Source organism: Polyodon spathula, chromosome 44 (genome assembly GCF_017654505.1).
Source record: "Polyodon spathula isolate WHYD16114869_AA chromosome 44, ASM1765450v1, whole genome shotgun sequence".
In the NCBI taxonomy this organism is placed as follows: domain Eukaryota; kingdom Metazoa; phylum Chordata; class Actinopteri; order Acipenseriformes; family Polyodontidae; genus Polyodon; species Polyodon spathula.
The window spans coordinates 996,793-1,009,114 of record NC_054577.1 but is presented as its reverse complement, the minus strand read 5'-3'; the positions used below and the strand labels follow the sequence as shown (position 1 = coordinate 1,009,114).

The 12,322-nt window shown below is 43.9% G+C and overlaps 1 protein-coding gene and 1 long non-coding RNA gene across 2 annotated transcripts; both read left to right on the top strand.

Annotated features, from left to right (window-relative positions):
* Nucleotides 1–2,057: 2,057 nt before the first annotated feature.
* On the top strand, nucleotides 2,058–2,883 carry LOC121305619. The gene is made up of 3 exons (XR_005948108.1): nucleotides 2,058–2,144; nucleotides 2,504–2,570; nucleotides 2,734–2,883. It is a non-coding gene; the product is annotated as an uncharacterized LOC121305619 (long non-coding RNA).
* Nucleotides 2,884–6,002: 3,119 nt separating this feature from the next.
* Nucleotides 6,003–9,743, top strand: LOC121305639 (sodium/potassium/calcium exchanger 1-like). Its single transcript, XM_041237332.1, has 8 exons — nucleotides 6,003–6,047; nucleotides 6,200–6,289; nucleotides 6,715–6,793; nucleotides 6,887–6,951; nucleotides 7,311–7,365; nucleotides 7,530–7,664; nucleotides 8,269–8,355; nucleotides 9,295–9,743. The coding sequence occupies exons 1-8, from the start codon at nucleotides 6,003–6,005 to the stop codon at nucleotides 9,741–9,743; spliced, it is 1,005 nt and encodes a 334-aa protein (XP_041093266.1).
* Nucleotides 9,744–12,322: the final 2,579 nt, after the last annotated feature.

The following is a 12,322-nucleotide window of genomic DNA, read 5'->3' as shown; positions in this document are numbered from 1 at the left end:
TGCTTCCCTGTGCTTTACCAGACCTCTCTGTGCTTTACAATGCTTGTCTATGATTATGCTTTGCAATGCTTTTACTGTGGGGATGGTTAAGGAGAGCGTGCCGTGGAATACATGTTTAAATATTTTTGTTTTATTTAGGTAACGGGAAGTCTGCGGTGCCAAAGAAGCCCAGGTTCGCTCCGCCGATCAAAGGGGAGTGGGAAGGAGGGAGCAAGAGCAAGGCTGAGAGGAAGGGAGGAAGAGAGGAGAGGAGGACAAGAGAGGGAGAGGGTGGGATAGAGCCAACATTTCTGGCAATACAAAAGACAAAGAAGAAAGAGAAAGCTGTAGAACCGTACAGAGAGGAGGAGGAGCGAGGAGAGGGGAAAGAGGTGAAGAAGAAGATAAAACGAGAGAAAATCGAGGAATCCGACAAAGAGGGGTGGAGAGAGGAGACAGTGCTGACTGTACAGAAGAAAAAGAAGAAAGAGAAGACTGTAGAACCGTACAGAGAGGAGGAGGAGCGAGGAGAGGGGAAAGAGGTGAAGAAGAAGATAAAAAGAGAGAAAATCGAGGAAGCCGACAAAGAGGGGTGGAGAGAGGAGACAGTGCTGACTGTACAGAAGAAAAAGAAGAAAGAGAAGACGGTAGAACCGTACAGAGAGGAGGAGGAGCGAGGAGAGGGGAAAGAGTTGAAGAAGAAGAAGATAAAAAGAGAGAAAATTGAGGACTCTGACAGGGCTGGAGAGAGGGGGTCCACATTACTGGCCATACATGAGAAAAAGAAGAATGAGAAAGCTAAGTTGTACAGTGAGGAGGAGGAGGGAGGAGAGGGGAAAGAGGTGAAGAAGAAGAAGAAGAAACAGAGGAAAGGAGAGAAGACAGCTGGCTCCGACGAAGAGGGAGAGAGAGAGAAGAAAAAGAAAAACAAAGAGGTTCCAGGGGGAGAGGAAGAGAGAGACGCGACAAGGAAAAAGAAAACAGAGAAAGTGATAGAGGAGGAGGAGGGAGAGAGAGAGGAGGCACTGCCCAAGAAGAAAAAAGGAGAGAAAGATCTGGAATCTGACAGGGAGGTGAACATGACGACGAAAAAGAAAAGAGAGAGAGTGATAGAATCAGGGGTGGAGGAGGAAGGAGGAGAGAGAGAGGGGGAGCGTGTCACGAAGAAAAAGAAGGCGAGCAAGGGGGGTAAACCGAGCAGTGGAAAGGGGGATGGAGACAGAGGCACGAAGGAGGATAGACGGAGGGAGAGGAGAGGCTGGATGACAGCGCCCAGAGAGCAGGGGGAGGGAGAGACTGACAGGCCCGACAGTGTAAGTGTGTGTCAGAGAAATGGTTCTGTGAACTTGCAGGTGCCCTAATTCAATTCCAAAAGATAGCTTGAATCAACAAAGGAAAAAGAACTTTGAGAAACTCGTTCACGTCTCTAACAGACCCTGTGGGAGGGGCGGGGGGGGCGGGGGGGGGGGGGGGGTGGGGGGGGGGTCTTACCATAACTCTTTTGGTTGAAGGATTTCCTGGCTCGGGGGGGGGGGGGGGCTAGGGGCCCCCCTACATTTTAACCACTGCTTAAGTATAAAATGACAATTATATGGATATACTCACACCTGTGTGTGTGTGTGTTAATAATATATATATATAATATATATATATATGTATTAATGTGTATATATATATATTAAAAGCAGGTAAAATTACTGTTAAGTTGAATGCAGAAATAAAAATTAACTTAAGTACAGTAACAGTAAAACTTTCGATCCTAGAAAGACTTTTCGCTGCAACGTTTGTGTTGCCAAAACTTTTATTGAGTTTTTTTTAAAGTGCTTCTACATTGGAGTACTGGAGGCTGTTTTATATATATATATGTGTGTGTGTGTGTGTGTGTGTATATATCCAATGTATGTATATATATATATAAATAGAGAGAGAGAGAGACACACAGAGAGGAGAGAGAGAGTTAAGTTAAAGTTAAAATGTACAAGCGCAGGATTAACATTTAAACGGCGATGCACCTCTGTTTGGATTGATCAGAGCTTTCTGACTTGCCGTGCCGATTCTGTCTTTACCTGCGCAGGTGTATAGGACGTGCAGCTCCCCTCTGTCCAACAGCCAATACAATGAAATCTTCCAGTCTGTAGCGCAGAAGGGCTTGGACAGCTGCCTTGGTAAGTAAGAACGAGGGACAATGACATTGTTTACCACAGTTCAAAAGGTAACAACGTACACCGCGTGCTGCATAGGACCCTGCAGAATATAGCTATGGCCAAAAATTGCATCGTTCACCCCCCTAGTCTCTGGCAGTTGCTTTGGATAAAATGACTCATTAATGATAATAATTTAGTAGTACTGGGGCGTTTGAATTGCTCTGGGTAATAGTTGCGTGGAAACTGGAAATTTCGGACGCAGATCTGGACTGCCTCTGCTTATGGGACAGACTTACAGATATAAATATCAGCGTCATCTTAGCCAATGTAAATGCATAGATCTTGCTGCTGATGTTCAGTTTGATATCATTTTTTTACAGAAGACACCGTGACAGTCTTAAATGAAGTCGAGTCTCTGCAAGCCAGCATTGATCAACACCGCAAAGGGTAAGAACTAAAAGAGGGGTAAAACTAGAAGCGACTGAGTCAAGCAGACCAGCGTTTGGGCTCTAGTGCCTTTATCAGTGTTATTGAAACTAAACTGAGTTAAGCAGACCAGCGTTTGTCCTGACACTAGGAAGTGATGTAGTCTTGTGTCCTTGCCTTCCAGGGCAGAATTTTCAGAGTCCCAATTCCTAAATTGGGGCAAGGGCAAGAAGAAAGCGAGGGGGCTGCCTCTGCAAAAGACTGGGGGCCGAGAGGGGAAAAGAAACCCTGACCAGCTGACCACCAAAAAAGAGAAGAAGAAGAAGAATGAGCAAGAGGGGGATGAAAGAGGTAGAGCAGCCACAGCTGTGCAATGATGTCACGCGGTAGAGCGTTTGGTTCAGTTTTACAATGAAGTGTGCATGTGAGCTGGTAGGTAAGCCCTGCCTGCAGTTTGTGAGAAGCTGTTTCAATGGTTTCCGCAGAGCAGCGTGAGTGCTGGGCACAGTGCTCCAGGAGAACCTGTGGAAAGTGGAGGAGGCTGCCAGACAGCATTGACCCTGCAGCCCTGCCTGAGGACTGGACTTGCAGCCACAACACAGGTGAGGAATCTGTATTCTTGCACTTTCCCCACGCCATGCTGATACTGTGCACTTACCAAAGTTTACCCTGGTTTGCCATGTTTTTAAATCTGCCTTACTATACCTCTTTGTGCTTTACAATGCTTCCCTATGCTTTATCACACCTCTCTGTGCTTTACAATGCTTCCCTATGCTTTACCACACCTCTCTGTGCTTTACAATGCTCCCCTATGCTTTACCACACTTCTATGTGCTTTACAATGCTTCCCTGTGCTTTACCAGACCTCTCTGTGCTTTACAATGCTTCCCTATGCTTTACCACACTTCTCTGTGCTTTACAATGCTTCCCTATGCTTTACCACGCCTCTCTGTGCTTTACAATGCTCCCCTATGCTTTACCACACTTCTCTGTGCTTTACAATGCTTCCCTATGCTTTACCAGACCTCTCTGTGCTTTACAATGCTTCCCTGTGCTTTACCAGACCTCTCTGTGCTTTACAATGCTTCCCTATGCTTTACCAGACCTCTCTGTGCTTTACAATGCTTCCCTATGCTTTACCACACTTCTCTGTGCTTTACAATGCTTCCCTATGCTTTACCAGACCTCTCTGTGCTTTCCAATGCTCCCCTATGCTTTACCACACTTCTCTGTGGTTTATAATGCTTCCCTATGCTTTACCACACCTCTCTGTGCTTTACAATGCTTCCCTATGCTTTACCACACTTCAGTGTGCTTTACAATGCTTCCCTGTGCTTTACCAGACCTCTCTGTGCTTTACAATGCTTCCCTGTGCTTTACCACACCTCTCTGTGCTTTACAATGCTTCCCTGTGCTTTTCCAGACCTCTCTGTGCTTTACAATGCTTCCCTATGCGTTCCCACATAGTCACTGTGCTTAGTTGCACAGTGCTGTGCTGTTAATATGGGGAGACTTTTATAAGGGTTTCAAAAGTAGACGAGTTGCACTTCCTCATGCTGTCTCAAGGGGGCAGTTTGTATCCAGATAAAACGATCACTGTTTGAAAAAACATGCATATCAAATACAGAGCTCAGCTGTAGTGTTTATAGAGCAGGGTGTGTGAGCAGCATGAAGTTACTAATTCATTGCTTATCCTTCCCATATACACATGCAGGGATGGGAATAAGACTCCCGTTGCACAGCAGTGTGATCCTTTCTTGGTTTTACTAGGACTTTAATAATAAGATGCACCTGGGCTTGTTACCTAGACACATTGTGGGGCTGATCAAGCTCGCATTAAAACCATCATACAGATATCCCATTAGAACCATCATATCACATTCATATCCATCGATGGAAATAAGACTCCTGTTGCACAGCGATGTCACCCATTCCAGGTTTTACTACCAGCTGAGCAGCCCCAGTGTGTCTAGGTAACAAGCACAGGTGTGTTTTATTATTAAACTCATAGCGAAACGAGGAATGGATCAAACCGCTCTGCAGCGGGAGTCTGTACTGCCATCTCTTCGTATCTTGACCCCAATATCGTGACAAGTATCGTATCGTGAGATCAGCATATCGCAACCTGCTGAGAATACCTTGCTTCGTTTGTGTTTCAGATGCTGAGCACAGTCGCTGTGAGGCCCCTGAAGAGAGCTGGTCAGAAGGAGAGGACAGCGCTGTCTACTCTGACCTTGTGCCAGGATCCATCGTATGGGCGAGGCAGTGCGGCTTCCCGTGGTAGGAAAAAGAGACAAACACAGTCAACCAGACACATTAACTGATATAAGAGACAGGTACAAGCATTGTAACAGAGTCAACCAGACATGTTAACTGATATAAGAGGCAGTTATACAAGTTCCCCACAGTAAAAGCACAGCAGAGTGTAGTAAAGCATCATGAAAGCACACGTAAGCATTGTAAAGAATGGCGAGGTGTGGTAAAGAATTGTCAAGCATGGCAAACCATGATAAACTATTGTAAATGCCCAGTACAACCATGGAAAATGCAGGACAAAACTGCAGTATATGGAAAATGACAAAGCTGTGTGTAATTCAGTATGTTAACCTGACGTTAATCAGCAGGTTTCATTCGACTTTATGAAGCAAGATTAGTTCATTCTATATAGAGGGGATGCAGTGCTTTTTACCAGAGCCATATACTGATGGCTGGTTTGCAGGTGGCCAGCTATGGTGGACCAGGATCCCGACACTGGAAACTGTTTCCTATTCAAAAAGGAGTCGGACAAGGAACCAGTAAGTTCATAGTTCAAAACAGAGCTAAGCAAGACTTCTTCAAACTCCATTCTCTCACCTCTTTTTAGCTTTATTAACAGGATCACTGGCACCTTCCTTTAAAGGAGCGCTGACCATCTTTAAAATCCATTCTCTCACCTCCTATTAGCTTTATCAATGGGATCACTGGCACCTCGCTTTAAAGGAGCGCTGCCCATCTTTAAAATCCATTCTCTCACCTCTTATTAGCTTTATTAACATTATCACTGGTACCACAGGGTTATATCTTGAAAGTGTTACTCCAGTCTCGAATAAATTCCTGTTTTATTGAAAGGCGAAAAAAATGTTTTGACTGTACAAAACCAGTATCAGTTGTCTAAGCCTTGTAACTGAAGCTCTGTAAATCACTGTCAAGTTATTTGTTGCTCAGTTTTGTACATTACTGTTCAATTTAAATGTTCTATTTTTTTTTTTTAAATAGGAGGTAATTAAAGACTTGAGCAAAGACTTAAAAAATATATCTCTTACTTTGTCCCTATGTCCCTTGCTGTGTCCCTATGTGTTATCCAGTGCTGTCAGCATGCGTTTTACTGATAAATCTTTGGTTGTGTTTTTGCAGTTGAAATGCCACCTGACTTACTTTGGTAACCCTGCCACCAGAGCCTGGGTTTCAGTGTCGATGATAAAGAGCTTTCAGGAGCAACCGGAGACTGGCATTGGGGTGGTGAGCTCTCTCCCGTACCCCTCACACTGTCAGCAAACACAAGAACAAATACTTCATTCAGTGACTAGAAGTCTTTCTCAGTATCTTCAGTGTGAATTCAGTGGCAGATGTTTCCACTTGTGATTTGATTCTGGTTTGCTCGTCTTGTTTAGTTTCAGAAGAAGGGAGGCCAGCGTGACTGCAGTAAGAAGGTGGATGAAGCTGTGAAAATGGCCAAGAAGGCACAGAAACTGAGCCTCAAGGTAAGATAACTTAGTTATTCATTCTCCTCCTTTATAAAAGTGCCCCACAGTAAATGCACAGCAGAGTGTAATCAAGCACAGTAACATAGGGAAGCATTGTAAAGCACAGAGAGGTGTGGTAAAGCATAGGGAAGCATTGTAAAGCACAGAGAGGTCTGGTAAAGCATAGGGAAGCATTGTAAAGCACAGAGAGGTGTGGTAAAGCATAGGGAAGCATTGTAAAGCACAGAGAGGTCTGGTAAAGCATAGGGAAGCATTGTAAAGCACAGAGAGGTCTTGTAAATGCATAGGGAAGGGTATGGTAAATGCATAGCCATGGGAAAAGCTTCATTGGGGGGGTTGTATTTTTATGAGTATTTTTTCTTTCTTCAGAGGTTGACTGGGGTCTTTTGTTTTGTTAATCCCTGTCTCGCTTGCTCTTTCAGAAGCGCTTATCGCAGTTTGGGTTCAGAAGTCGCTACGATGAAGAGGAGAGGCTTTCATCCGAGGACAGCGACACTGCAGGTGCAGCGCACAACAGCAAAGCCTTTGACCACGCTGTATAATACAACATTTAAACAAATTCACCCTGTCTGCCTGTCTCTGTTATTTTAACAGAAGTCCTGGGGATTTTCCTGACAGACAGCAGCAGGAGAGGAGAGCGGTGTTCTCCCAGTGACGAGGTAAGACACTTTTATAATATTTTATAATAATAATAATAATAATAATAATAATAATAATGGTTTGAAAGCCTTTCAGCTCATCGACGTGGGACAGTATCTGTAACAACAGAGCATCACAATCCTAACTGCCTGCATCCTAGTTCATATTGTATTCTAGTAGTAGTATTATTATTTGCACAGACTGTAAACTACACTGTGTTTCAATATGAAGCTTGCATTGTAACCCTGCGCTGCCCTGTGACACCTGTGTGAGTCTCCTGGGGTAAAGGAGTCTGCCAAATAAATAAATCATGATAATAATAACTCAACACTCACTGCCCGCTACACTAGCAATGACTGAGTCTGTTTTTGTATTGCAGGAGCATCGACCGAAGCCATCTAAAAAGCGCAAGAAGACACTAAGCAAAGGGAAAAGTAATTAGTTTTCCGTTAATAGAGGTCCTTCAAAAGTCTATTTTAAGCCATGTTATTCTTAGCTCTGATCAGTAAAAAAAATAGTGTTTGTAAGTCTATACAAATTGCCCACGACTTTCACTTCTCACTTTATTTATTTATTTATTTATTTATTTATACTAAAGGTTTGAGCCTCGGAAAAGCCCAGCGGGAGAAAAAGGAGAAGAAAGAAGGGAAGGTGTCAGAGGAGGAGGTGAAGAACAAGAGCAAGCCACGATTCAGCACAAAAAACAAGCCTTTGGAAATCTCCACTCACAAAGGTAATGAACTGCAGGGAACATTAAACAAGAACAACACCCCTTATAACAGTGTCCCATAGCGAGAGCACAGCACAGTGCGATACAGCACAGGGGGAGCACAGGCAAACATTGTAAAGCACAGAGAGGTCTGGTAAAGCATAGGGAAGCATTGTAAAGCACAGAGAGGCGTGGTAAAACATAGGGAAGCATTGTAAAGCAGAGAGAGGTCTGGTAAAGCATAGGGAAGCATTATAGAGCACAGATAGGTCTGGTAAAGCATAGGGAAGCATTGTAAAGCACAGAGAGGTCTGGTAAAGCATAGGGAAGCATTGTAAAGCACAGGGAAGTCTGGTAAAGCATAGGGAAGCATTTTAAAGCACAGAGAGTTCTGGTAAAGGATAGGGAAGCATTGTAAAGCACAGAGGTCTGGTAAAGTATAGGGAAGAATTGTAAAGCACACAAAGGTGTGGTAAAGCATATTAAAAAAACATGTTATTGTAAAATTGTTTGGAAATGTCTCCCCTTACAGCTAATTGGTTGAAAAGTTGCCAGCTGTGCTTTAAAAGCATACATCAGCAATGCTGAACCCTGCAATACGGGTGTTTCTGTGTTCTTTTCCTGAAAGCTCCAGTGAGAAAGTTTGCTTTGCCGAAAACCAGAGACCAGAGGGTGCCGGGGGGAGAGACGAGTCCAGAGAACAGGACAGGAGAGGGTAACAACACACTGCATCCACTGACTCGCACACACACAAAAAACAGCATGTACTGCACAGTGTTCCTACACAACTATAAAAAGCATCCCACAACAACAACACAGCAGGCGTAATAAAGCACAGTGAGGTAAAGCACTAAAAAAAACTTGGTAAACTAACCCTTATAAAAGTGCCCCATAGTACAAGCACAATAAAGTGTAATAAAGCACAGTGAAAGTATGGTAAAGCATAGGGAAGCATTGTAAAGCACAGAGAGGTGTGGTAAAGCATAGGGAAGCATTGTAAAGCACAGAGAGGTCTGGTAAAGCATAGGGAAGCATAGGGAAGCATTGTAAAGCGCAGAGGTCTGGTAAAGCATAGGGAAGCATTGTAAAGCACAGAGAGGTGTGGTAAAGCATAGGGAAGCATTGTAAAGCACAGGGAGGTCTGGTAAAGCATAGGGAAGCATTGTAAAGCGCAGAGGTCTGGTAAAGCACAGGGAAGCATTGTAAAGCACAGAGAGGTGTGGTAAAGCATAGGGAAGCATTGTAAAGCACAGAGAGGTGTGGTAAAGCATAGGGAAGCATTGTAAAGCACAGAGAGGTGTGGTAAAGCATAGGGAAGCATTGTAAAGCACAGAGAGGTCTGGTAAAGCATAGGGAAGCATTGTAAAGCACAGAGAAGTGTGGTAAAGCATAGGGAAGCATTATAAAGCACAGAGAGGTCTGGTAAAACATAGGGAAGCATTGTAAAGCACAGAGAGGTCTGGTAAAGCATAGGGAAGCATTGTAAAGCACAGAGAGGTCTGGTAAAGCATAGGGAAGCATTGTAAAGCACAGAGAGGTCTGGTAAAGCATAGGGAAGCATTGTAAAGCACAGAGAGGTGTGGTAAAGCATAGGGAAGCATTGTAAAGCACAGAGAGGTCTTCCTTAATTCCTGTTTCCTCACAACCTTTGCAGAAACAGGCGCCCCCACTGATCCAGAGCAGGAGACCCTGTACAGCTTCACCTGGAGCAAAACCAACAACCAGGCAGCAGAGCTACACAAGAGGGCAGGGGAGGAGGGAGAGGGAGAGGCAGGGGAAAGCCCAAAGATGAGGCAGGGAGAGGGGGTACAGGAGGGGGAGGAGGAGGAGGAGGAGAGCATTACCCTGGTGCTGAGGGGGGAAGAAGGGAGCGAGGGAGAGGAGGGGAGCAAGAGAGAGGAGGGCTCCCTAAACAAGGCTGTCCTGGGATACCCGCTTCAGGACAAGGGGTTCGATAAGGGAGGGGGAGGAGGAGGAGGCAAGGATCTGCCCATGTTTTCGGAAGATGACGAGGATGAAGATATGGAAATCCTAACGTGCCGACAGGCCGTGGAAACAGCGTTGGAAGAAGACTTCTCGCTCTTTCTGTTTGAGGAAGAGTAGAATTGGTAATGGTCATTTTTATTTTTTAAATCAATATTAACATTATTAATATTGTTAGTAGAGGGTTAGGGTTTGTGATGATCGCTGCTTTTTCTGAAAGACTTTGGAGAACGGTGAGCCTCACAAACCCAAGAAGCTGTTTATTCACTTGGAATCAAAACAGCAGCCCGATCAACACCAGCGACCCTCACCTGCGCAGAGCTGGGGGTGAATACTTCAGTAGTCACTTCCTGCTACTGTACCCAGCATTTAATTATTCTAATAAAATGAAATGCGTTGGAGGGCTGGAGCGGTTCTCTAACCCAACTGCAGTACCCAGACAATCCCAGCCTGTTCATCTCCAATTGACTTCCTCACTCATCATTTTAGCAACGCATTCAAACAGGGTTTATTTCTTTATTTAATTGTTTGTTTGCTTGTTTGTTCGTTGGTGTTTTTAGTAAGAGAGGAGGGCCTGTCTTTTTACACAAAGTGTAACTTTCATCTTTAAGAAAATAAAGCTCCTGAGTTAAAAGGGTCTTACTGTTTAAGAAAAGTCAAGTAAAATAAGTAACCTGAAGTGTTTTCAGTTTGGTTCATTCAAAGCTTTTCCTCTTTCCAATGGAGTTGTGTGCTGTCAGCCCTGCCAAGCCAAGCTAAGGGTTACCATTTTAGTTAGGTTTTTTTTTTGTTGACTATTTTTTTGCTTAAATGCCAGCCCAAATTGACAGCCCGCCCCACAAATCAGCCATGAACTTAAAACAATAAAAAGTACCGCTAAATGCAGACAGACAGACAGACAGATAGATAGACAGTAGCACTGCCATGGCAATGCAGACAGACAGACAGTGGCGCTGCAATGGCAACGCAGGCAGACAGACAGACAGACAGTGGCACTGCAATGGCAATGCAGACAGACAGACTGCAGTGCCAATTCAGACAGACAGAAAGAGGCATGGTAGCACAACTTTAATTTTTAAATAACATTTTAACAAAGTAATTTATTGTAGTGCTTAAAAGTGCTATCTGCACTAATAATAATAATAATAATAATAATAATAATAATAATAATAATAATAATAATAATAATGAGCCTGTGTTAAAAATGTTGAGTTTGTTATCGGTCCATGGGAACAACCCCCCCTCCCCCCGCCCTGCGCTCAGCTTCCAAGGAAAAGGGGAGAGGAAACTTCAATATTTCCAGGTCAGGGCTGAGCTGGGCGAAAAACAGGAAAGCGCAAACAATGGGAAACACATCCCATTATATCAGCTGTACACGCTACAGTGAAGCACAAACACACACTGTACAGAGAGGCACAGAGATACAGAAACACAGAGACAGAGAGACAGACACACAGGCACGGAGACAAACAGGCACAGGGAGAGACTCGGAGACAGACTCAGACTAATGTGTCCGTGTCCCCTCTTTGAGTCTACTGTCTTGCATAGAGACACACAGATACACACACACACACACACACACAGACACTAGAACTAGCCATTAAACTGAATGACTGCACGTTTTCAATTGGGATCTGAAACGGGATTAAAGAAAGCAGTGAGCCTGCAGTCACAGCCTTGTCTCCTCAGGGAAGCAGCTGGATGGGCTGCTGTAGCAGAGAACTTGTTCTGGTGAGTGAGTCTCTACAGCCCTCAGAGGCGCTTTGAGCAGGGACATCATGTCACTGTCGTCTTCCTCCTGTCTCAACTAAACCCAGGGCAGCACCAGCTATCTTCAGGCGGAAATACATCTTTCAGAGACCTGAGTTAGAGCTGCATTGTGTAAATGATCTATAGAGAGAGATTATCACTGGATTTCCTATTTGTATCTGTTTCATAATGCATACAAGTCTTGGGAGGGCTACTTCTGGGAGTCTATAGAGTTCACATAAACTGTTTTTTGTGATTTCTAGAAATTAGTTAAATAAATCATAACCTCTGTGTGTGTGTGTGTGTGTGTGTGTGTGTGTGTGTGTGTGTGTGTGTGTGTGTGTATATATCGTGTGTTCTTTATCTTTGCTGTTTTTGCTGAGATCGCTATTTTCCGGGCCTACTGCACTAAAGGAAATACCCCTTTAGACCACTAAGGGGTGCTGCTGTCTTCTGAATTGGTTTTAAAGCCCCTTTAAATTATAAGCGTCCTTTGATACATAGACAGGCAGTGTCAGATCTATCTATCGATCTATTTTTGATGTACATATATATATATATATATATATATATATATATATATATATATATATATATATATATATATATATATATATTGTTTATGTACATGTAACATTGTAACATACCGTTACATATGCTATACTAACATTATCTCACACGGAAAATACGACCCCTTTTAATATTGCAACATTAAGGGTTGCACATGTTATCCCCATTTCAGTGCCATGCATTACAGTGCTGGTACGCGTATCTATCCAAATCTGCCGGAGGTATCATGTCCGCGGCTTCTTATTCACTCGGTGCACTTGTGCTGTTATTTTGCGATCATGCGCAAACGAGTTCAGCTCAGAAAACAAAGCAAACGGCGGATAGAGGTACGATGTAGCGCAGAGTTCAGCCCTTGGAGTTATTTTTAATACGACCCCCCC

Coding starts and splice junctions, on each gene's coding strand:
- LOC121305639 (XM_041237332.1), top strand. CDS start 6,003: ATGATAAAGAGCTTTCAGGAGCAACCGGAGACTGGCATTGGGGTG. Junction 6,290..6,714: donor CACAGAAACTGAGCCTCAAG/GTAAGATAACTT, acceptor TTGCTCTTTCAG/AAGCGCTTATCGCAGTTTGG. Junction 8,356..9,294: donor AGAGAACAGGACAGGAGAGG/GTAACAACACAC, acceptor CAACCTTTGCAG/AAACAGGCGCCCCCACTGAT.